This window comes from Pteronotus mesoamericanus, unplaced genomic scaffold (assembly GCF_021234165.1).
Source record: "Pteronotus mesoamericanus isolate MK-2021 breed Mesoamerican mustached bat unplaced genomic scaffold, CSHL_Meso_final scaffold_118, whole genome shotgun sequence".
Classification (NCBI taxonomy): Eukaryota; Metazoa; Chordata; class Mammalia; order Chiroptera; family Mormoopidae; genus Pteronotus; species Pteronotus mesoamericanus.
This window is the reverse complement of record NW_026555301.1, coordinates 9,164,820-9,191,653: the sequence shown is the minus strand read 5'-3', so window position 1 is coordinate 9,191,653 and position 26,834 is coordinate 9,164,820. Positions and strand designations below refer to the sequence as shown.

At 40.0% G+C, this 26,834-nt stretch overlaps 1 protein-coding gene across 2 annotated transcripts in view; it reads left to right on the top strand.

Annotated features, from left to right (window-relative positions):
- The window catches only part of GNAL (G protein subunit alpha L), a 159,987-nt gene that overhangs the window by 25,718 nt on the left and 107,435 nt on the right, over nt 1-26,834 (top strand). Inside the window, exons 1-4 of one of the 2 annotated variants that reach the window (XM_054587348.1) lie at nt 21,670-21,844; nt 22,050-22,122; nt 23,331-23,385; nt 23,535-23,654. In XM_054587348.1, the coding sequence (XP_054443323.1) occupies nt 21,703-21,844; nt 22,050-22,122; nt 23,331-23,385; nt 23,535-23,654 (390 nt within the window). In that variant the 5' untranslated portion in view covers nt 21,670-21,702. Of the gene's footprint in view, nt 1-21,669; nt 21,845-22,049; nt 22,123-23,330; nt 23,386-23,534; nt 23,655-26,834 lie in introns of those variants that run through there. The other variant, XM_054587347.1, reaches the window with a different exon arrangement.

The window sequence follows — 26,834 nt, the reverse complement described above, 5'->3', positions numbered from 1 at the left end:
ATCCAATTTCACTGTTTCTGTCTGGGCTGATAAGCTTCTACTCCTCTCAGGATCCTTGTGGAGAGTCGGTATCAGATTTCACGGAGTTTGTTGGAGCTGGGAAGCTCCAACAAACTCCTTGAGGATGCTGAGACTTCAAAGAGGTACCTAACTTGGCTGAGGTCACCTCAGGAGGGAGGCTGAAGCACTATTCTGCTACTGCTTGCTCACTCACTGACTACTTCCAGTCCCTTCTGGCAAATGACAAATTTATATGGCTTGAATGCACACAGTTCACCTACTAGATGTTCAAAGAGAACCTGTAGTAACATGACCAATGCTGAACAGATGGGGTGTGTGTAGTTGCCCTGCTCCCAGCATGCAAGATGTGGTGGGAGTTGTGACTCCCAGTCAGCCAGCAGGAGGGAAGAACCCACCAACGGATGGGCCACCAGTTACCAAAGCCCAAGCACAACAAGAGAGCCCACAGAAACTGAACAAAGGGCAGTCCTACAGCATCCATATCAGGAAATCAAAGTGATTGCACCACTGAGTCCCACAACTCCTAACACAGAAGTCCACTCCACAAAGACAGGCAGGCAAAGCAGAGCAACGTGAGATGCAGAAACAAACAAAAACGGTCACCTAAAAGAGGGAGACAAAGGAAGAACCCCCAAAAGAAAGGAATAGAGGTATCCCCAGGAAAAAAGCTAAATGAAATTGAGGCAGGCAATAATCTATCATAGAATTTTTTTTAAATGGTTATAAGGACACTAAAGGAAATCAGACAATTACAAGGAACTGAGTGGGAACTACAGCAGCATGAAAAAGAACATAGAAACTATGAACAAGAACCAGGAAGAAATGAAGAATACAATATCTGAAATGAAAAATACACTAGAAGGAATTAAAACTGGGCTAGATGAAGCAGAGGACCAAATCAGCGAGCTGGAAAACAAGATAGAAAGAAATATCTAGTCAGAGCAAAAAACTGAAAAATGACTCAAACAACATGAAACATAACAACATTCATATCATAGTAATCTCAGAAGGAGAAGAAAAGGAACAAGGGATAGAAAATCTGTTTGAAAAAAATAATAACAGAAAACTTTCCTAACTTGGGGAGGGGAAAAGTTATGCAAGTTCAGGAAGCACAGAGGATCCCAATCAAGATGAACCCAAAGAGGCCTGCTCCAAGACACATCATAATTAAAATGCTAAGTGTTAAAGACAAAGAGAATCTTAAAGGCGGCAAGAAAGAAGCAGCAAGTAACATACAAAGGAGTTCCAATAAGACTGTAAGTAGATTTCTCAACAGAAACACTACAAGCCAGAGAGACTGGCACAAAATATTCCAGGTAATGAAAAGTAAAGACCTACAATTAAGACAACGTTATCCAGCAAGGCTCTCATTTAAAATGTATGGTAAAATAAAGAGCTTCCCATACAAAAGAAGGCTAAAAGAGCATGTCTTCGCCAAGCCAGCATGGCAAGAGATGCTAAAGGGACTTCTATAAAAAGGAGAAGAAAGAGAGAGAGACAGAAAGAGAGGGAGAGATAGAAAAAGAAAAACAGGTACAGAAAAATGGAAATGAAAAGTACCTATCAAAAATAACCTTAAATGTAAATGGATTAAATGTTCCAATCCAAAGACATAGGGTAGTTGAATGGACAAGGAACCATGACCTGTATATATGCTGTCTACCAGAGACCCACCTCAGAACGAAAGATCTACACAGACTGAAAGTGAAAGGATGGAAGAGAAAATATTCCAAGCAAGTGGACATGAAAAAAAAGCCTTGGTAATAATACTTTTATCACACAAAATAGATTTCAAAACAAAGACCATAAAAAGAGACAGAGAAAGACACTTCATAATACTTAAGGGAAGAATCCATCAAGAAGATATAACCATTGTAAACATATATGCACCCAACATAGGAGCACCCACATATATAAAGAAAAACTTGGAGGAGTTAAAGAAAAACATAGACAGCCACACACTTATATTAGGGGATTTTAACACCCCACTGTCAACAATAGATAGATCATTCAAACAAAGAATCAACAGGGATATTGTGGCATTGGATGACACGCCAGATAAAATCGTCTTAATTGATATACACAGCACCTTTCACCCCAAGCAAGCAAAATGTACATTTGTTTGAAATACACATGGAACATTTTCAAAGATAGACCACATCTAGGACATACAACAAGCCACAACAAATTCAAGAAAACTGAATTCATAACAAGTATTTTCTCAGATTAAAATGGCTTGAAACTAGAAACCAACATCAAGGAAAAAAAATCAAAGATGTTCAAATTCATGAAGATTGAATAATATGCTACTAAACAATGAATGAGTCAGCAGTGAGATCAAAGAAGGAATAAGAAAGTTTCTGGAAACAAATGAAGATGAACACACAACAGCTCAAAACCTATGGGACAGAGCGAAGGCAGTCCTGACGGGAAAATTCATAGCAATACAGACCTACCCAAAAAAAGAAAGAAGCATTTCAAACAAACAACCTAACCCTACATCTATGAAAACTAGAGGAACTACAACAAACAAAGCCCAGAGTGAGTAGAAGGAAAGAAATAATCAAGATCAGAGCAGAATTAAATGAAATAGAGACTAAAAGAACAATTCAAAGGATCAATAAATCCAGGAGCTAGTTCTTTGAAAGTGTAAACCAAGGTGACAATCCTTTAACCACACTCATCAAGAGAAAAATATAAATAAATTTAAAATAATAAAAGCAGAAATGAAACAGAAGATATGATAAGCAATACCACAGAAATACAGAGCATAAGAAATTACTACAAACAACTACATGTCAAGAGATTAGAAAAGCTGGGCAAAATGTACAAATTTCTAGAAACATATAATCCTCCAAAACTAAGTCAGGAAGAGCATAAAGCCTGCATAGACCAATAACAATTAGTGAAATTGAGGCAGTAATCAAAACACTCTCAACACACAAAAGCCCTAGGCTGGACGGCTTCACAGGAGAATTTTACAAAACATTTAGGGAAGAGCCAGCCCCAATTCTTCTCGAATTATTTAAAAAAAAAAAAAACAATATGAGGGAAGACTCCCAAACTTTTTTTGTGAGGCCAGTATTATCCTAATTCCAAAACCAGATAAAGACACACCACAGAAAGAAAACTACAGGCCAATTTTGCTGAGGAACATAGAGGCTAAAATCCTCAACAAAATATTGAAAAACAGGATCCAGCAATACATTAAAAAGATCATAAACCATAATTAAGTGGGATTCATCCCAGGGATACAAGGATGGTTCAATATACACAAATCAATAAATGTAATACATCACAAACAATATGAAGGACAAAAACCACATGATCATCTCAATACATGCTGAAAAGCTTTTGATGAAATCCAGCACCCATTTATGATAAAAAATAAAAACACTCAGCAAAGTGGGAGTTGAGGGGGCATGTCTCAACATAATAAAGGCCATATATGAGAAACCCACAGCCAACATCATACTCAATGGACAGAAACGAAAAGCTTTTCCTCTAAGATCAGCCACAAAACAAGGGTGTCCATTTTCACCACTTCTCTTCAACATCGTATGGGAAGTTCTAGCCACAGCAATTAGACAAGAAAAAGAAATATGAGGAATCCAAATTGTAAAGGAGGAAGTAAAGCCGTCACTGTTTGCAGATGACATAATAGTGTACATAGAAAACCCTATAGACTCCACTAAAAAACTGTTCAACCTAATAAATGAATTTGTCAAAATGGTGGAATTCAAAGTCAACATTCAGAAATCAAAGGCATTTTAGTATACTAACAATGAAATATCAGAAACAGAAATTAGGAAGAAGTCCAATTTATAATAGCAACAAGAAAAATAAAATACTTAGGAATAAAGTTCACCAAGGAAGTAAAGACCTATACTCAGAAAACTACAGGACACTGAAGAAAAAAATTAAGGAATACACAAATAAATGGAAGCATATATCCTGTTCATGGATTGGAAGAATTAACATCATTAAAATGTCCATACTACCCAAAACAATCTATAGATTCAACGCAATCCCTATCAAAATACCAATGACATATTTCATAGATATAGAACAAATATTTCAAAAATTTATATGGAACCATAAACGACTTTGAATAGCCTCAACAATTTTGAGGAAAAAAAAATAGGAGGGATCACAATACCTGATAACAAACTATATTGCAAGGCCACTATAATCAAAACACTCTGGTAGTGTCATAAGAACAAACACATAGACCAATGGAACAGAATAGAGAGCCCAGAAATAAACCCATTTCTGTATGGTCAATTAATATTTGACAAAGGAGGCAAAAACATAAAGTGGAGTAAAAATAGCCTCTTTAATAAATGGTTTTGGGAGACCTGGACAAGTACATGCAAAGAAAAGAAAGAAAGAAAAAAAAAGAAAGAAAGAAAGAAAGAAAGAAAGAAAAAGAAAGAAAGAAAGAAAGAAAGAAAGAAAAGAAAAAAGAAAATAGACCACCAGCTTAACTCAAAGTTAAGAAAATAAACTCAAGATAGATAAAAAACTTAAATATAAGTTATGATATATAAAAGTCCTAGAGGAGAACATAGGCAGGAAAATTTCAGATATCCCACACAGCAACACTTTTGCCGATACATCCCCTAGGGCAAGGGATATAAAAGAAAGATTAAACAAATGGGACTATATCAAATTAAAAAGTTCTGCACAGCTAAAGAAACATCATCAAAATTAAAAGAGAACCAACTGTATGGGAAAACATATTTGCCAATGATACCTCAGACAAGGGTTTGATTTCCAAAATATGTAAAGAACTCATACAACTCAACACCAGGAAGACAAACAATTCAATTAAAAAATAGGCAAAAGACACTTCTCCACAAAGGACATACAGAAGGCCTATAGACGTATTAAAAGATGCTCAACATAATTTGCTGTCAGAGAAACACAAATTGAAACCAAAATGAGATAACACTTCACACCAGTCAGAATGGCCATCATTAAAAAATCAACAAACAACAAGAGGTGGCAAGGATGCAGAGAAAAGGGACCTTAGGCACTGTTGGTGGGAATGCAGACTGGGGCAGCTACCATAAAAAAGTACGAAATTTCCTCAAAAAATATGAAAATGAAACTGCCTTTTGATCCAGTGATCCCACTGCTGGGGTTACACCCTAAGAATCCTGAATCACCAATTCAAAAGAACCTAAGCACCGTCTTGTTCATAGCAGCATTATTTACAATAGCCAAGTGCTGGAAACAGCCTAAGTGCCCATCAATAAATGAATGGATCAAAAAACTGTGGTACATTTACACAATGGAAATAAGGGACAAACTGACAGTGACCAGAGGAGTAGAGAAAGGGAACAACATGTGAAAGAAGGGTCTAGTCAAGTAAAGAACCCATGGACATGGACAACAGATTGGGGATTGACTGTGGGAGTGGGGAGTGGTCAGGGAAGAGGACAGCAATGGGGAAAATTTGGGACAACTGTAATTAAACAATAGAAATTAGCTATTAAAAATTGTTTAAATAAAAATTTAAAAAAAGAATTCACTTCCTTTTTAAAGCAAAATACTATCCCAATAGACCACATTTGGTTTACCAATTCATCTATTACTTATGCATTTTTTGTCATTTTTCTACCATGTATCATTGTCTTTATGTTCCCAGCTAGCAGCTAGTACTTTGCTCAGCAGAGTGTAGGTAGATATTGAACAAATCTTTGCTGCCTATACTATAGTTCATTGTTCGTGTGTCTGCCTAATAGAAAAAATCAGGAGCTCCTCAAGGAGGGATAATGTAGAGGGATAAAATGGATATGTATTTATTAAATTAATGTTGAATGAAAATAATAATTACTAAATCTTTTGAGAGCTCACTATTCACCAGGCACTGTGATAGATGAATGGATTCATAATAATTCTCTCATTACTGTGAGAATGCCATTATCCTCAACGTTTACAGAGGAAAAAGCTGAGAATAACATAGAGTGCACAGGTTTGATCCCATGCATTCCTTGCCCTACAACACATGCTGTTAACCACTAAGCTGAACCTCTCATATGAGAGCCAAAAAGTTTATTCAGTTTTTAAGTAAAAATAAAAGACATATTTTTCATTTTCACCAATAACTTCATTAAACAATATATTCGCCACTTTGTTCCACTATGTTCTGCCACCTTTCAGGCAACTTCATAATTCCGTCATCCCAAAACTTTTTATCTTTTTGAGCAAACAGCTGTTCCAGGTACTTTTACAGTCTTCCAGGGAATTGAAATTTTTCCATTAAGAGAATTTTGTAAAGACCAAAATAAATGGAAATTCGAAGGTGCAATGTCTGGTGAATATGATGGGTGAATCAGAACTTTCTGGCCAAGATGTAACAGTTTTTGCCTTGTCTTCAAAGAAACATGCAGTCTTGCATTATCCTGATGCAAGGTTATTTTTTTTCTACTGAGCAATTCTGAACACTTTTCATCAGGTGCTGCTTTCAGAGAGGTACTTATTAGAATTAATCATTTGGTTTTCTGGAAGGAGCTCATAATAGAGGACTCCCTTCCAATCCACCATATAGACAACATCATCTTCTTTCGATGAAGACTGGCCTTTGGTGTGGCTAGTGGTGGTTCAGTTAGCTTGCCCTATGATCTCTCCCATTCCACATTATTGTAAAGTATCCACTTTTCATCACCTGTCACAACTTGTTTTAAAAACAGAACATTTTCATTAAGATTAAGTAAAGAACCTCATGTGGAAATACAGTCAAGAAGGGTTTTTTTTTCCCATTTAATTTATGTGGAGCCCAAACAGCAAAGCAATCAACATAACAAAACTGGTGCAAATGATTTTCAGTGCTTGATTTGGATATTTTGAGTATGTCAGCTATCTTCCACATGGTATAATGTTGATTGTTTTCATGTCTTAATTTGATCGCTATCAACTCCAACTGACCTACCTGACCTGTGGAAGATCATCCAGCGAGAAATCTCCAGCACGAAACTTCACAAACCACTTTTGACAAGTTCGATCAGTCATAACACCTTTTCCATACACTGCACAAATCTTTTTTTGCTTTTCAGTTGTGTTTTTACCTTTCTTGAAATAATAAAGCATAATATGCTGAAAATGTTATTTTCTTCCATCTTCAATATTAAAATGGCTACACAAATTCACCAATTTGATGTTTTTTAAATGCATGCTGATATGACAGCTAACACAACACAATCTAACAAAATTGTTTCAAATGAAGTTAAAGACAATTAAGCGCTACTAGAGCCATCTTAAGGAAGAAAATTAAATGAACTTGTCAGCCAACCCAATAGCTTGAGAACAATTGCCATACCAAGAATATTTATTTCTAAGAACTCATCTGGTTCACCCTACCTCTGGACTATTTTCATTATCAGCCCATCTCCCTCCTGTGCAATACCAATTCCCTTCCATTGCCTTTATCTTGAAGTCTTTCTCATGTGAACTGTGTTCCTTCTATGATGTGATCCAACCTCACCAATCTTCAAGACAAGCCTCCAGTCCCTCCTCCTTCATGAAGCTTTTCCCAGTTCCATGAACCCTCACATCCCCCTTAATGGCTCTGCCACACCTTTCAGCCCTTGGTTCATATACAGTGTCACACATTGTCCTTTGAATGATTGGAGTGTGCCATTCTTAATTTCCCCAGCTGCTCAAGAACATAAGAAATTGGTCATAGAATTTTCTTATCTGCTTTATAGTATAAGCCTGTGGGAAGAAATGAACATGTTCAATGATATGAATCTACATTGGGTAGGTACAAAATTGGGTCTTGCAATCTACGTATATACCCTGGCAGGAATCAAACCCAATACCTTTTTGTGCATGGGACAATACTCCAACCAACTGAGCCACCCAGCCAGGGCTCCCATAAGGTTTAAACTGTATTCACGTATGGTGGATTTGTTCACAGTTTTTACAGTTCATTTTATCGGATGTTTGTTAATTAGTTTTAAAAAAAAGTGTCTTTACCTACCTTTCTTTCTTTTCAACATATTGCTACATGATTCGCTTAAAATGTGAAAACAGTTGTGAAGCAGGCAGATATTGCTGAAGTCCAACGTCAACTCAGTGTGTTAAGACCAGAATTCCTGTAACCACATTTCTGGTAACTCTGACATCTCACAAGGGCACCTTAGCAATACCAAGAGAATATTGCTAAGCATTTAAAATGCATACCATGCTGTATGCCTTTACTGTTGCTCCAAATCAGGGAACTTTATGGAATCTGATTCACTTCATAAGAAAATGTTAGTGAATGTAGTTATTTGAGAACTAGAAAACTCATGGTATATAGAACTAAGTGCTGAAACTTTTTTAAACATAAAATTTCCATAAGATTTAAAAAAAAATTTATCCTCACCTGAGCATATGTTTATTGATTTTAGAGAGAGAGGAAGGGAGAGAGAGAGAGAGAGAGAGACACACACACATCAATGTGAAAAACAACAGTTCATTGCCTCTCGAACATGCGCCGACCAGGGATAAAACCTGCAATCTACGTATATACCCTGACTGGAATCGAACCCAATACCTTTTTGTGCATGGGACAATACTCCAACCAACTGAGCCACCCAGCCAGGGCTCCCATAAGGTTTAAACTGTATTCACGTATGGTGGATTTGTTCACAGTGTTTACAGTTAATTTTATCTGATGTTTGTTAATTAGTTTTTTTTAAAAAGTGTCTTTACCTTGGCTGAAGGGGTCACAGAACTGCCCAGAGACCCCTGAGGAGAGATTGGAGACAGAGGCGTTGGGGAAAGAACAGGAAGAAGAACCTGGAGTCCCGACTCCCTCCCAATTCCGTAGTCTCCATTTTGGGCAGGCAGGGCGCTCCGCAAAGAGGCAGAAGCAGGTGCCAGGGAGCCAGACGGCCTGCGAATACAACGCGGTCTGCAGAAATAGTGGATCCCTGGCCAAAGGGTTCACAGAACTGCCCAGAGACCCCTGAGGAGAGACTGGAAACAGAGACGTTGGGGAAAAAAGGGGAGGAGGAACTAGGGAGTCCCAACTCCTCCTTTCCTAGTCTCCATAGTGCATGGGCAGGCCACACCCCCCAAAGAGCCAAAAGCTGAAATAGAGCCAAAGAGCCAATAGACAGCCGAAAATCACCCAGTGCAGGCGGGTGCGCACATGCGCCGAGTGGCCAGCGAGGGGTGGCGAGCATGCGTCTGGACCTGCGAGGGCTGGCCACGGCTCCAGCAGGTTGGTGCCCACGGGGCCTGTGAGGAAGTGCACAGATTGGAGAGGGCAGGTGTAAATCGACCTGCGCGGCCTGCGAGTGCAGTGCAGTCCGCAGAAATAGTGGATCCCGGGCGGAAGGGGTCACAGAGCTGCCCAGAGTCCCTGGAGGAGAGACTAGAGACAGGATTAACCAGAGAGTCCTGGACTTGACTTCCTCCCATTTCTGTAGTCTCCATTTTGCACGGGCAGGGGCCACTGCCAAAGAGCCAAAAGCAGGGAAAGCACAAAATAGAAGACCCTAAACTGACCAGTGCTGGGGTGCCCGCCAGGTGGGGGGCCAGAAAAGTGCGTGAGGTCCTGAATAAGTGCCCCTGCGCTGGGGCAAGCACATGCGTGCCCAGCCAGGCAGGGGATCCTGCCGGCCAGGGAGCACGCTCATGGAGCCGGCATGAGAATACAGAGAAAGCCACAGAAATAGTGGATCCCTGGCTGAAAAGGGTCACAGAGCTGCCCAAAGCAGGAGTCAGACACAGACAGTAGACTCCTGGAAGGCTCAAACAAACAACTCACGGTCATATAGGGTCAACAACTGACATCATTAGAGGCAGGACCAGAAAGAAAAGTAAAGAAAAAAAATTAAAATATAAAAATTTTAAAAATAAATAATAAATACATAAATAAATAAAAATAAATAAATAAAAAGACCCGCCTACTACCACAGAAGTTTAATCCACAAAGTCAGGATATCTAGACGGCCCAATTGAAGCAGAAGCAAAAAATTAATTAATTAATGACATAACAGACTCTCACAAAAATAGGAAGACAAAGAAGTTCCCCCCAAATGAGTGGAAAAGGGGAATCCCCACAGAGAGAGCTAAATGAAATAGAGGCAAGGGAACTATCAGATACTGAATTCAAAACAATGGCTCTAAGGAAACTCAATGAGCTCAGCCAGCTCAAAGATAATGAGCAGAAACTGCAGAGAATCTATCAGGATCTTATAGCAAACTATATCAACCTGGAAAAGGACATAGAAAATATCAAGAAGACACAAGATGATATGAGGAGTACCATTTTTGAGAGAACACAATAGAAGGAATCCAAAGCAGGCTGGATGAAGCTGAGGATTGAATCAGTGAGATGGAGGATAAGGTAGAAAAAAGCTCCCAGAAAGAACAAGAAATGGAAAAAAGACTCAAAAAGAATGAAGAGGCATGGAGGGAAATGCAGGACAACCTGAAACACAATAATATCCGCATAATAGGGATCACAGAAGGAGAAGAAGAGGAGCAAGGGATAGAGACCTCCTCAAAAAAGTAATGATGGAAAATTTCCCCAATTTGAGAAGAGAAAGAGTCTCATGAATCCAGGAGGCACAGAAGACCCCACTCAAGAGGGACTCAAAGAGGTCCACTCCAAGACACATCATCATTAAAATGGCAACTATCAAAGACAAACAGAGAGTCCTCAAGGCAGCAAGGGAGAAACAGGGAGTAACATACAAGGGGGCCCCGATACGCCTAGGAGTTGACTTCTCAACAGAAACACTACAAGCCAGAAGGGAAAGGCAACAAATATTCCAAGTCATGAAAAGCAAGGGCCTACAGCCAAGGCTGCTCTACCCAGCAAGGCTCTCAATTAAAATAGAGGGGGAAATAAGGACTTTCCCAGACAAAAGAAGCTAAAAGAATACATCTCTACCAAACCAGAACTCCAAGATATGCTAAGGGGACTGGTTTAAGAAGATGAAGGAAAAGAGTGAGAAAGAGAAAAACACAGGTACAAAGAGAAAAAATAAATAGGTTTCTATCAGTAATAATTCTCAATGTAAATGGACTAAATGCCCCAATCAAAAGACACAGGATAGCTGAAAGGATAAGAAAACATGACCCACACATATGCTGCTTACAAGAGACCTACCTCAGAGCAAAAGACCTACACAGATTGAAAGTAAATGGATGGAAAAAAATATTCCAAGCAAATGGGCAAGAGAAAAAGGCCGGGGTTGCCATACTTGTGTCAGACAAAGTAGATTTCAAAACAAAGGCCATAAAGAGAGACCCAGAGGGGCACTGTATAATACCTAAAGGAAGAATCTATCAAGAAGACATAAACATTGTAAACTTATATGCTCCCAATACAGGAGCCCCCAAGTATATAAGGAAATTGTTGGATGACTTCAAAAAAGATACCGACAGCAACACACTGATAGTAGGGGATTTCAATACCGCACTGTCAAAAATGGACAGATCTTCCAAACAAAAGATCATTAAGGATATTGTGGAGCTGAATGATGCACTGAATCAAAGAGACTTAAATGACATATATAGAACCTTACATCCCAAAGAAGAAAAATACACATTCTTTTCAAATGCTCATGGCAGTTTTTCAAAGATAGACCACATGATAGGAAACAAAGCAAACCCAGCAAATTCAGGAAAATTGAAATAATATCAAACTTTTTCTCGGACCACAAGGGCTTGAAACTGGAAATCAACCTCAAAGAAAAACTTCAAAAACTTGCAAACTCATGGAGACTGAACAGTAGACTTTAAACAATGAATGGGTCAATAATGAGATAAGAGAAGAAATCAAAAAGTTTCTGGAAACAAATGAAAATGAACACACAGCAGTCCAAAACCTGTGGGACACAACAAAGGCAGTCCTGAGAGGGAAGTTCATAGCAATACAGGCTTACCTAAAAAAGATAGAAGCATTTCAAATAAAAGACCTAACACTACAACTTCAAGAATTGGAGAAACAACAACAAATAAATACCAGAGCAAGGAGAAGGAAGGAAATAGTCAAGATTAGAGCAGAACTGAATGACATAGAGACAAAAAGAACAATTGAAAGAATAAACCAATCCAGTAGCTGGTTCTTTGAAAAAATAAATAAAATTGACAAGCCTTTAAGCACACTCATCAAGAATAAAAGGGAGAGGACCCAAATTAATAATATCAGGAATGAAAGAGGAGAAATAACAACTGATACCTCAGAAATACAAAGGATTGTCAGAAACTACTATAAACAATTGTGTGCCAAGAAATTTGAAAACCTTGATGAAATGGACAAATTTCTAGAAAAGTATAATCTCCCAACACTGAAGGAGGAAGAAACAGAAAGCTTGAACAGACCAATAACAGGTGGGGAAATTGAAGCAGTCATCAAGAAACTCCCGGCACACAAATGCCCAGGGCCGGACGGCTTCAAAGGAGAATTTTACAAAACATTTAAGGAAGAGCTAACCCCTGTACTTCTCAGAGTATTCCAAAAAATCCAAGAGGAAGGAAGACTCCAAAACTCTTTTTATGAGGCCAGCATCACCCTAATCCCAAAACCAGATAAAGACCTACAAAGAAAGAAAACTACAGGCCAATTTCGCTGATGAACATAGATGCTAAAATCCTCAACAAAATATTGGCAAAACGCATCCAGCTATACATTAAAAGGATTATCCACCATGATCAAGTGGGATTCATCCCAGTGATGCAGGAGTGGTTCAATATACGCAAGTAAATAAATGTAATACATCACATAAATAAAAGAAAAGGAAAAAACCACATGATCATCTCGATAGATGCAGAAAAAGCATTCGATAAGGTACAGCACCCATTTAGGATCAAAACACTCAGCAAAATGGGAATAAATGGGGCATTCCTCTACGTAATAAAGGCCATATATGAAAAACCTACAGCCAACATCATACTCAACGGGCAAAAACTAAAAGCTTTCCCACTAAGATTGGGAACACGACGAGGATATTCTCTTGCACCGCTTCTTTTCAACATCATATTGGAAGTCCTATCCACGGCAGTCAGACAAGAAAAAGAAATAAAAGGCATCCAAATAGGAAAGGAGGAAGTAAAGCTATCATTGTTTGCAGATGACATGATAGTGTACATAGAAAACCCTGTAGACTCTACCAAAAAACTCCTCAACCTACTTAGTGAATTTGACAAAACAGCAGGATACAATGTCAATATTCAGAAATCAAAGGCATTTTTGTACACCAGCAATGAAATAGAAGAAGAAATCAGAAAAAAAAATACGATTTGATATAGCAACAAGAAAAGTAAAGTACCTAGGAATAAATTTAACCAAAGAGGTAAAAGACCTGTACAGAGAAAACTATACAACGTTGAAGAAAGAAATTAAGGAAGACACAAATAAATGGAAGCATGTACCGTGCTCATGGATTGGAAGAATGAATATCATCAAAATGCCCATACTACCCAAAGCAATTTATAGATTCAATGCAATCCCTATTAAGATACCAATGACATATTTCACAGGAATAGAACAGACATTTCAAAAATTTATATGGAACCATAAACGACCCTGAATAGCCGCAGCAATTTTGAGAAAGAAACACAAAGTAGGAGGGATCACAATACCGGACTTCAAACTCTACTACAAAGCCACTGTACTCAAAACAATCTGGAACTGGCACAAGAACAGACCCATAGACCAGTGGAACAGAATAGAAAGCCCAGAAATAAGCCCAGGTCCATATGGGCATCTAATATTTGACAAAGGGGGCAGAAGCCTAAAATGGAGCAATAATAGCCTCTTCAACAAATGGTGTTGGGAGAGCTGGATGGTTACATGCAAAAAAATGAAATTGGATCATCAGCTGACACCATACACAAAAATAAACTCACGATGGATAAAAGACTTAAATATAAGTTGCAACACCATCAAAGTCCTAGAGGAGAACATTGGCAAAAAAACTCTCAGATATACCACAAAGCAATTTTTTCACTGATATGTCTCCTAAAGCAAAGGACATAAAGGAAAGAATAAACAAGTGGGACCTCATCAAAATAAGAAGCTTCTGCACGGTAAAGAAAACATCAGCAAAATGAAAAGGGAGCCAACCCTATGGGAAAATATATTTGCTAATGATACATCAGATAGAGGTTCGATCTCCAAAATATATAAAGAACTCACTCGACTCCACTCCAAGAAGACAAATGATCCAATCAAAAAATGGGCAAAGGACCTGGGCAGACACTTTTCCAAGGAAGAGATACAGAGGGCCCAGAGGCATTTGAAAGGATGCTCAGCATCACTAGCCATCAGAGAAATGCAGATCAAAACCAACATGAGGTACCACCTCACACCAGTCAGAATGGCCATCATAAACAGATCTACAAACAACAGGTGCTGGCGAGGCTGTGGAGAAAAGGGAGCCCTAGTACACTGTTGGTGGGTATGCAGACTGGTGCAGCCACTGTGGAAAGCAGTGTGGAATTTCCTCACAAAGCTGAAAATGGAACTGCCTTTTGATCCAGTGATTCCCCTGCTGGGACTATACCCTAAGAATCTCAAAATGCCAATTCAAAAGAACCTATGCACCCCAATGTTCATAGCAGCACAATTGACAATAACCAAGTGTTGGAAGCAACCTAAATGCCCAGCAGTAAATGATTGGATCAAAAAACTATGGTACATTTGCACAATGGAATACTACGCAGCAGAAAGAAAAAAAGAACTACTAAACTTCATGACAGCATGGATGAAACTAGAGAGCATTATGCTAAGCGAAATAAGCCAGGGGGCAAAAGACAAATACCATATGATCTCACCTATAAGTGGAACCTAACCAACAATACAAAGATGCAAGGAAAATAAGACCAGCAACACTGAAAGGAAAAGAAACCAACAGAGACAAGAGGGAAGGCGGGTGGAGGCTGGGGAGGGGGGGAGGCCGGGGTGGGGCGGGGGGGGGAGGATGGGAAGGGGAAAGTCAAGGAACAAACAGCAAGGACTTATAAACAAAACCAAAAGGGGAGAGTTGAGGGAGGGAGGGAGGGAGCGGGAAAGGGAAAGTGGTAGGGGAGGGCAGAGACAAATGTATTTTAAATAAATAAATAAATAAATTTTTAAAAAGTATCTTTAAAATTGGTTAGACTATTTTTGAAACTTTGCATCAGTATTGAAACATAACCTTTAAACAATATGTGTTTGAATCTCCAATGTAATCCAATGTTTTGTTAGGCTATTTGAAGTAAAAGAACAGAATTAGATAGGGATGCTATCTTCACTGTTCAAATGCTAATTTTCACTCCTTCTGTTATTGGTGGCTGGGAGACTGGCACCAGGTGACACCAGGTGTTAGAGCCGGCGGAGTTATAAGGGACCTTGGTTCAGTAACCTTGGTACTGGAATTCTGGCTAGGAAAGAATTGAGAGCCAAGAATCAAACTATAAGAGAAAGTTTAGTTAGAAAGTCACAGAGGTAGAAGAAATGGGCTCAGGAGAGAAAACTGTTCAAGATTAAGGGTCTGAGGGGGTGAAGAGGAGAGGGGAAGGGGAAAGGCACAGGCTGTGAAGGGTGGAGATTTTAGGGAAGGATCTCAATTGAATACGCCTCAGCTTTCCCAGTGTGTCCTTTCAGGGTCGTGGTTTCCACTGATTGGTCAGCACCAGGGCAGGGGGTCTTTAGTCAATGCAGCTGGTCCTGAGGTCAGTGTTGGTGTGGCTTACCTGGTTTTGCTGCTTTTCTGGCCTGGAGCTGAAACACAACTGAAGCCTAGATGTGGGCATTTGATGTGGGTCCGAACCTCATTTTCCTGGGGTGTACTCTTTCAGACCCCTTGCTTGTTCCCCCTCTGAGGAGGTCTAACCTATATGACTAGTAACATGCCAGGAGAAAAGAGGTCTGGGGAAGGTCCAAACCACATGATCAAAATATGAAAGGTCAGAGGGTCTAAACCGCATGACCAGTGATATGCTAGAGAAGGATTACTCTGGAGGCCCTGGAGGCAAGGTCCTGTTTTCCCAGTTTTGTGCATTGCTAGGCACCCAGGGCGTTCTGCCCTGGTGACCTTCTGTACCTGGCACACCTGTACCTGGCCTATCCTCTTTGCTTTGCTCATGTTTGTCTAACTGCCTACCATACTCTGGTTCTTGAGCCCGTTATTTATTTTTCTGGTTTGTAAAATGTGTTTTAAATGCAATTTTGATGTGTGCTTTCTCTTGCAATATATTAGCAGTACACAGACTGCCCCCACAACCACCTCTGTCTTATAACCTGACCCAGTTTGGTCGCTTTCACAGATTTTTTTTGAGCTACAAACATTGATAGCTTCATTCTGTTTGCAGATTCCCTGTTGTTTTATGGGGTTTTTGTTGTTTTATTATATCATTCAGTAGCCTCCCACCTCCTGTTTTCATGCTGTAATCAACTCTTGCCTGTGACACCGAATTCTGTATGCCAATGAGGATATTTCAGTCCTGGGGTTTTGGACATGGGGTGGAATCAGAGACAGTTAGCATACCTTCCCTTACAATTCGCTGCTATTTTGGTTTTCAAAGCTGTCAGTTGAACAAGGCTGCATTATTACCCTTTATGGATGATATTTCCAAAAGCTACTTAATATTACTTTGGCTGTAGGAGTAAGAAGAGGAAGAAGGAGACAACTATTTCAATAAAATATTTTATTGCAGAGTATTGTGTACAAAAGGAAATGTTCCCCTGCTTTTCTATTTAAAAATGTAAAAAATTAACCACAGTACTTTTAAAAGATATTGTGATTAGGTCATGGAATGAGCTCCACTGTTAAGAATGGAAAATGATCTAAACAGGTTACTTCCGCCAAGATACTGAGAAAGAAAAGAAATAAAACAACAGCAAGTTGTTGAAAATGGCACAAACTGGAATGAAGGCTGTGTGCGCAACAGTCGCTCAGCCGCCGCTGTGCTGGCAATGGCTGCAGCTCTTGGTTTCTTGGAGCATTGTCATTGCACTGAATTAGTGATTGTTCACCTTTCCTAAACTATTTTTTCCTCTTCTTTTAAAAATCGTTATATACCTATTCCAAAAGTCTTGGTGCGATTTTAACCTGTATTAACCTCTAAAATACAAAATGCTACTGAAAGACCAGCTATTAAATTTTTTAAGTAATGACTTTTTTTACTTAAATTCAACTTTCTGCTGTATTGTGCTATGTAGCACTCTAGTCATTTTTCAAACTGGCTCAGCATCTCCTACATCTAGTCCTGTCATGAACTGAAACAGTTTCTTTGAATATTTTCATCTGGTAGTTAAACGTCTGTGAAGAGAAACAAATTTTGTTTCTTACTTACATGAGAGACAAATTTTGTTCTTATTGTCATCATGGACTTAATTTCAGCTAACCAGAGGACAGGTGCAATTTTTTCAACATTTGCCAACCTCAATCACAGAGACTGAAACAAAAACAAATTTCAAAATCATTACAGTATTCAAAATTCACAAAACTAATATAAAAGAAGCATAAGTAATTAAACTTTCAGATGTACTAGACTTCTGAGACACCCTGTCTGTCTGAAATATCAACAAGAGTGAGGAAAACATCACTTTGTTTTATTCTTGACCTTTTGCCCCAAATTTTGTGCCTTCCCAATTCTCCCTGATATGACCAAGGCCTTCTCTCACCTACTCTTCAGCCCCAGCTTTTCCCTAAACCAGCCGCCTCCGCCCCTCTGCTGGCACCGGGCTGCTACAGGGCAGCCCTTTATCTCTGCAGGTGGGTGTGCACTGCACCGTGAGGGCGCTGCTGCCGTTGCCTGGAAACAGATGCTTGCATTGCCAGCAATTCCTGGTTGAGCTCTGTGCTCCACCTACAGCTGTGCTCCCCCTTCTCCAGGTGAGCCAGCTAGGATTTTGAATTCTGATCCCATGGTTGGAAACACAAATTAGGATCAGTTTCCCAGATCAAATGAGGAAAAGGCCAGATGACTGAGGCATTTGTTTTGGTTTTGCTTTTTTGAAAGGTGTGTTGTGCTCCTACCTAATAAATGTAAAACTGGATAAAGCTTGACTTTGCATTTCTTTTAAGAAACACTACATCACTATATAAGGACATTGCTTTTATATTTCAGAGTGTTAAGTACTGTATTGCGGAACATGCTATAGGCCATATAATACAGATCAGTTCTATTAGATCTGTTCATCTCACCAAATAAAATTCAACATATGAAAAGTTATCTTTTACCCTAATTCCTAAATCTTAACCAGTGGAAACATTTTGCTGTATTTTAGAGTAAATATCAGGGTGCCTTAAAAATGTGACTTCTGAGTTCTAATTTAATTCTCCCTTTATAAGTTTTAATGGGATTTGTTTCATCCCCTTCTCACAATTTATAGAAATCTTGGTATTTAAAAAACTGACAAACCCTTATAAATATACCACTATGCTGTGCCATTTTTGTATACCTTTTCTCACCTCTGACTGCCCCATTAGTCACACTACAGGCCAGGATGATATTGTCATGTGTGAATATTTGTGTTTACACAGGTGCGAGGCCTGACAGCAATGCTAGTCTCCTATCACAAAATTAGAACCTTTGACCTATCTCAGAATGTACAGCATTGTATGTTTGCTTCTGCCTATGCCAAAAAGAGTGATTTAATGCTTTATTTTTTTAAAGAGTATTCCTGTTTTCAATGTGGAACATAACTGCACAAGTATTTTATGTATTTAAAATTTGGCCATGAAATTCTTTAACTAAGAAGCTACATTGCAAGTGGGAATTATTTTTGGTATTCATGAGTTCGTTCATCTATTCAGCAAAGATTCACGGGGCACCTGCCCCTGGTCAGGCACTGAACTAGGCACAGGCAGGGCAGGTGCAAAGGACAGACTCAGCATGGAGTCTGCAGTCTAGTGGAGTTTTGAAAGAGCAGTAAACAAAACAGTTCTAATGCAGGGTGCCAGTGAGATAATGGAACCTGGAGAAGGGGCTCCTAACCCCGATTGTGGAGGCAGTGGTGAGGTTAGAAGAATAACTGGGAGTTGGCCAACTGAAGCAGATTTTCCAGAGAAAGGAGCAGCACCAGCACTTGTAGCCAAGGGATGAACTAAGGTGCTCAGGAAGTGCAGGGTGTCAGAACAGATGGGGGAACGCTGTGAGGGGAGAGAAGTGAGAGGTGAAGCCCCAGAGTTTACATTGACCCAGGCTTGTAGGTCCATGGCCAGCATCTTGTAGGCAGTGGTGAGTGACATGGTCAGATTTGTATTGTCACTGTGGCAACATTGTGCAGGGTGCACTGGAGTAAGTGAGCAGGAGGCCACTGCCGAAACCCAAGTTAGATTAGTGGTCTAGGACTATGGCAATGGCTAATAGGGTGGAAAGAACAGGACAGATATTCAGGACACAGATCAACAAGATCCTGTTTGGGTTGGCAAGCAGGAGTCAGGAATGAATGTTCTGGTTGGACAATCGGGCCCTTATTCCCAGAAAGAAACAAGCTGGAGATGTGGGGTGGGCATTGGAGATTAGCTGAAGCTTTGGCAAGGAGAGCTGGAGATCCCTGTGAGGTACAGAGGTAGTGGTCTACTGGGAGACAGCAGTGGACTCGAGAGTGAGCTGGGCTGAAGATCTGATATGAATGTAGCCAGAGCTGTGTATACAGGGTATGCAGGGTACATCAGCCCCACCAGGAGTGTGCTTAAGGGGAAAAAGGCTCTTCAGGATCCAAGACACCTCCACCCAGTGGAGGAGTGGAGATGCACCAGCCAGAAGGCAGGCAGGAAATCAAAAAGATCACCTGGTGGAAGCCAAAGGACAAGAGCACCTCAAGGAGAGTCAGAGCCAGCTCCATAGAGAGGTCAAAGAAGGCAAAGACCGAAGTTCAGCCATGGGGAGACACTGATGACACTGGTGAGAATATTCTCAGTGCGGGGAGGTGGGCTGGCAGAGGCTGAGGTGTGAACAAGGAGGTAAGGAAGGGCAAGTGGAGTCGCATCCCCTTTTAAACTCTTGGCCGTCGTGGGCAGGAGGAAAGTTGGTGGAACTAACCAGGGACTTGACACTGAAGGAGGGCCTGTTTGTTTTAATTGGACAGAGTTGAATGTGTACACTTCAAGGAAACAAGCCAATAGCAAAGAGGTTGAAGAAAGAGGGGAGATCAGAGGAGAGGGGCCACTTTGACAGGGTGAAGATCGCCATGACCCTGGGCTCAGGGGCAACATGGTGGAAGTCCCCACTAGGTGAGGGTTTGTTTGCTCTCTGTGCAGGAAAAGGCCAAGCCATGTAGAAAGTGAGGGAAATGTGGGCTTGGAGACAAGTGGGGCACTTGAAGTCAGAGCTTAGGAAAGGCATGTAAAAGAATGCTTGTGCAGTGCTGCGGGCTCCCAGAGCGCAGAAAGCATCAACTTGTGTGACAACAACTCACAGGGAAGTGATCTCCACACTGCAGTGCTGGCCCAGAACATCTGCCCAGTCACCTCTTTTGCCCTCCTTCCCTCCAGTACAGCAACGCAAAAGCAAAGAGGCTGGTTGCCGTCTGGGCTGGCTGTAGTAGCAATGGAGGGACCTATCTCCCACTCAAGTCACAATACCTGAGGACACATGCTTGTCTCCTGCCCTCATGTGTTCCTGGCTGCAATGCCAAGTTCAAGGCCAGAGTGTCCTGGATAAAAGGAGCACAGCTGTTCAGAGAACTGCAAAGGAAAACGGGGGCTGGAGGTAAAGACAAGAGGCTAAGGGAGGCGGCTGCGTGGGTGTGCTGGAATAATCTAGAAAATGAAGGGAACAAAGGCGGTGTGACTGGTGAGCTGCTTACAGAGCCTCCTCCCTGATAGAATATGTATGATCCTGCGTGAGGCCTCCCCTGCCTGCGAGCAGGGAGGCATCACAAGGATCGGCAGGGAGCGCTCGCCCAGACCCACTCTCCTGGGCCTGGGGTGTGAGAGTCGCCCGGCAGTGGTCCTGACCCCAAGTGGGTGAGCTTCTCACTGGCCGGGACCTAAAGGTCAGCTCCCGACCTCTGCAGCACTGTTAATGCTAGCGCCACGCCGTCACCCAGGAACCAGCGTACGGCCGCTCCCCTATCTCCAGCCAGCCAGCTCCCCCTTCCCTGCAGCTCGGAAGCCCGAGAGCGGAATTCAGACCCAGAGGGAGCACGAGTCTCGCGCCGGAGGCAGAGAGGGGCGGGGCAGGCTTGCCGGTAGGTGCCCACAGGCGCCCTGTGGGAACTCTGCAGCGCACTCCGTTCCTCCCTGCCCCCACCCCCGCCCCGCTCTCGGCCACCACCCCTCGGGGTGCACCACTGGGCAGAGCACACTGCCACCTCCGGGTCCCCTCTGGGCGCTTCGCCGCTGGGCAGCCGGAGGCGGGACTGAGCCGCGCTGAGCTCCGCGGGGCAACGCTGGGCGAGTGCAGGGCGCAGCGCCACCCGACTGGCTCCAGCAGAGCCTGGTGCTCTCTACCCCTTTCTCCATTCATTGTATGCCATTTATCCAGCAGATAATTCTGGAGAGCTCTTTAAAAAGCATTTGATTCTGTGCGTCTTCTTTGCATCCTTCTTAGTTAGGAGTTTGCGGTGGTCAGGGGGAGGGAGAAAAACGCCTTTTCTGATCGGAAAACACCGAGAGACCAGACCATCTCTTTCAGCAGCAGGAAGCCGTCGCAGGATCCACACATATCTACAACTCTCTATTGCTTTCTGTGCAAATTCCTAACTGTGCCTGACGTCCAACCAAGCAGACAGGCATGGGCTGTTTGGGCAACAGCAAGACAACAGAAGACCAGGGCGTCGATGAAAAAGAAAGACGCGAGGCCAACAAAAAGATCGAGAAGCAGTTGCAGAAGGAGCGCCTGGCTTATAAAGCGACTCACCGCCTGCTGCTACTGGGTAAGGAGGGAGGGCACCCGCAGCGGCTCCTGGCCGGAGCAGAGCGCACAGCCAGCGACGCGGGTCAGCTCCTCCAGCCCGGAGCTGGCGTGCACTTCAGAATGCCTTCGTTGGGGTAGGATAACTGCCCAAGGTGGGTTGTTGGCGTGAAAGATGGCAAAGGCATCGGGCTACAAATCACAGCATTCTTTTTGTTTGTTTGCAGGGGCTGGTGAGTCTGGGAAAAGCACTATCGTCAAACAAATGAGGATCCTGCACGTCAATGGATTTAATCCCGAGTAAGGAATGGTCAATTTCGATTTTGCTTCTAAACTGCGTGCAAACTTTGTAACTTCTTTCCCAACCTTCCCAAAAGTGCTTTCTCTAGGTAGTTAATTTAAACGTTGGATACACCTTTAAGGGAGAAAAATATAGGAGTGTATTGTTGAATTTGGTATATTGGGTTGACCAAAAAGTTCATTTGGTTTTTTACCAGAAGATGGCTCTAAAGCCATCTTAGTTGACTTTAACTTAATTCGAAACAATTTTTAGATACTATTATGATAGCTGTCATCCAAGCATGCATTTTTTAAAAATATCAAATTGGTGAATTTTTGTGTAGCCATTTTAATATTGAAGATGTAAGAAAATTGGCAACATTTTGGCATATCATTTTTTATTATTTCAAGAAAAGTAAAAACACAACTGAGAAGCAAAAAAAGATGTGTACAGTGTATGGAGAAGGTGCTGTGACTGATTGAACGTGTCAAAAGTGGTTGTGATTTCTCACTGGATGATGCTCTACAGTTGGGTAGACCAGTTGAGGTTGACAGCAATCAAACCGATATGTGAAAACAACTATTGGTTATACCACCTGGGGGATAGCCAACATACTCAAAATATCCAAATCAACAAAGTTCTTGGTGAAAATGAAAAAAAAGTGTCTTTTATTTTATGGAAAAAAATATGAACTTTTTAGCCAACCTAATACATAGGTAAATCCTTTTTCCGACAGTGTCTAGATCAAAAAAAGTAACTTGCATTACAAAATATGATTTATTAGGCTTTCTTGAGGTATTGATCTGTATTTTTGGTATTGCTCTGAATGCAACCAATATGTCAATATAATGATTTCTCTATATCATTTGCTTGCATCTATTTTAATTAATATCTGTCAACATGTGGATATATTCAAATTAAATATATTTACATGTATAGCTGTATAGATTTTATATGCAATATTCATGACAAATTTGCCATGTTTTGTGTAACTTGTGTGGCTGTTAAAAGCTATAGATTGTAATGTGTGCATTCAAATTTGTTTAGAATACAGATTAGAAGAGGGGCATGTTGCCCTTTCCCAGATAAAAATTGTTTTCCTTGGGGTTGATGTTGACCTCTAGGAAAGCCAGTTTAGCCAGGTGCTGCAGCTGGGAATTTAAACTCCCACTCAATTCATTCAAATCAGTGCTGACAATAAATTAATAACAGTTTTCTTTTAATACAGGGAAAAAAAGCAAAAAATTCTGGACATTCGGAAAAATGTTAAAGATGCTATTGTGGTAAGAACTTTTATTTAAATGCTTGTTTATTAAAAATGTTAAGTACTCTTCTCTCTAAAACTATATAGACAGAAATATATTAGATTATTATACATGGAGCCTTAGTGTTATATTTAACCACATATGTATTTTTATTTATTCCATTTTAGACAATCGTTTCGGCAATGAGTACTATAATACCTCCAGTTCCACTGGCCAACCCAGAAAACCAATTTCGATCAGACTATATCAAGAGTATAGCCCCTATCACTGACTTTGAGTATTCCCAGGTATGTAAACCCTTACTGAAATATTTTAGGCGGTGTAAAATGGAACCATTTTTAATGAGGTGATTTACTGAGAATCAATGTTAATATTAATTCATTATTAACTGTCTTCAAAATTTAACTCTGCTTAAATGCTTTCCTCTATCAAAATATTAACAATAGGATTTTTTAAAATGCTTTTGTGAATATATTGGTGAGACTGATATTCAGGAAGACGACATACCTTTAAGAGATATCTCTAGTACTTTTTCTTATATGTATTTCTAAATTAACAATTAAGTAGTTTCCAAGATAAAAATGATTAGAAATTCCATGAGTAGAGAGAAGTAGTCTCTGATATGTGATTGCCTCTGAAGGAAAAATAGGAAGAACAGCATTCAGTTTACTTTTAAGGTATGTGTCCTTCAGATCAAACAAGGAGAGAATGCATGCTGTAACATTTACTATATGGTAGGAACATGTAGTTCGTTTTACATCTGCAGGATTTAGGCTTGCTCTCCTAATCACTTGGATGACAGTATTGCTTATGCAATAGGATATGGATATTAATTTCCTCTTATTTGGTAATAAACATTTCTTTTAAATATTGTTATTTGGCAATTAGATTAAGCATGTTTCAAAGCAAAATATATTTGTTAAATTTCTCAGAAAATCATTTTTATTAGAGTTGTGCCCAAAAAGCATATAGGTGTGCTGTGTATGTATACCCATTAATAACAGTATTTCAAAGTTTTCACTGCCTGGCATGGTGGTCTTGAGACATTTTTCATTCTCAGAATCCTCTCTTCCAAGGGAAACAGATGCAGAACCCAGTGTGTACAACAGATAGGTTCTGCCCTGTTCTTACTAAAGTTTGGGCCAGTGTGTGCCTGCTCAGCCCTACCCCTTCTCTTCAGCAGAGCGTGGTTGTCTTACAGGCTTTGTATTGAGATGGCAGATAAGTACTTTTTTTCCCCAAGCTTTTATATCCTGTCATGGGATTATTGCTTCTGATAAGCATTGCAATGTAACCAGTGATATTTCTATGATTTCTAAGAAGGAGTTAAGAGTAGCAAAATGACTAGAAAAAGGAATAAGACATCTGGGACAGCAGAGCCCACTGTTTTTTACTAAACTGTGTCTTTCATTGATTGGATGGCTTGGACCGGGTTGGACAGGATAATGTGAGGGGAAGCAGTATCACCAAAGCTGTGCTTCAACCAACTAGAGCTTTAGGATGCTGTCCCAGCACTCGTGTGATAGTTTGCTATTGCAGCAGTCACCCAAAGCTACAAAAAGCAATCATAAAACATCTTATATATGGTTCTGATGTAGAAAAAAGTTATTCTTAGCATATAATGAGAAATTAGAATTAAGATGTATTAATCAGTCACATATTTTTTTCTTGTTCGTGACAAACTCACACATGATAAAGAGGTTCCCTATTTAACCTGAAATTCAGAAACAGTCAGTAACTCTCAAGTAGGTTACTAAGGAATCCAAGCACCTAATTTGTGAAGGTGTTTTTTGAGCTACATGTGAATATTTTTAATTACTAAACTCAATAAACCATTTCCTTTGCACACATATATTTTCATAGAGATACATTAAGGCTACTTAAAAATGGTTATCAGAATCATAATTAATTATCAATGAAAGAGAATTGGGAACAGCTGAAAATGTAATTATAATACTCTTTCAGAGGTAATACTTTTTTTGGTAGTTTTGAAGCCTAACACTTGTCACCTGTGTCTGTCCATGCCAAATGACACTGTTTGTAAAAGAGCCTACGCTTTTGTAAATGAGGAAATCAATATCGAAATATATAACTTTGCCTCTGAAAATGCTATTTTTATTTGAATATGCACACATTTTTAGTAACATTTATTCCATAGTGCTCTGAAATATTCATTTAACTTATATTATTAGATTAAGTAGTTTTTGGATGGACATTTTGATAATCCTAAAACAAATCTTTGAATTATATACTCATAGTAGTTGGTATAGTTGGAGAAAATTAACTTTTACTTAAAGAAATTGTATATTGTAAAAATCATAAATGTAGAGCTAAAGCAAGTATTTTTTATAGTAAATTAACACTAATTTACTAAATCTAGTACTTGTTTGAGGTTAAACTGTTGAGTCTTTCAGCGTCACACTCAATTCCTTAAGGGCTTTTAAGTTTATTTTTCTGTGGATATAATTTTTGAACCAAATATACCCTATTTTAAAAAATAATTCAGAGTTCTTTAGTTAAAGAAAAAACTTAAAAGACTATGAATTTAAAATTGCACATGAATAAAATATTTAAATAAAAATAAAATTGCACATGAGATTGTTCATTTTAATGGAAATTTTAAACTTATCTAAAGGTGTCCCAAGAATCTCCTCTGAGAATTTCACGCTTGCGATTCTCTTTGTTCTTTTGATCCTCCTATTGCTTTCCATTTGAATTTCAGTTGAATTATATGAAACTTTAGATGTAACAGAAAGAAGGCCAGTATAGATAGTGTCTACCCAGCTACAGGTTGCTGTGGGAGGCTAGAGAAAACATTAGGAGCCAGATCAGGTGGCCTCCATAGGCCAGGTCTGTGCTAATCTGGAAGCCTTTAGAGAGTCCTGAGCAGGAAGATTACACAATCTGATTGTGTTTTATCGAGATCGTTCTGGCTGTGAGTGGAGAGTGGACTGTAGAGAGGCAAGAGATGAAGTGTAACTATCTTGAAGCCTATTATGGCAATCCAAATGAAAGGTAATGAAGCAGTGGTATGGGGTGGTATCATGAATTAATTAATTGCCTCTTTACAGCTTTTTTCTCATGTACACATCCACATTGTCTTGGCTCTGGACTGGGCTCTACCCAGAACACCCTTCACTAATTGGCACCATGTCTTTTCACCCAGCTCATCTGCACATGAAAATAGTCTTAGGTGATGACTGTTTTCAGTCATCACTTGACCATTTATAAAAGATCACTTGATCATTTATAAAACAGGAAAAATTGCAGTTACCCACCCCCTGCCACCTCCCAAAAAGCTCTTAGCACGATACCAAAAAAAGTCATAGATGAATTAAAGTAAATTATGAATTTGTTTGATTTTTTTTCTTCTTAAAATGTGATCTTTTATTAGCTCCTTTTCAATTCTTTTGCTAGATTTTTTTAAGGAGAAGAGTATAAATGAGGCTTAATCACAAGTGTGAATA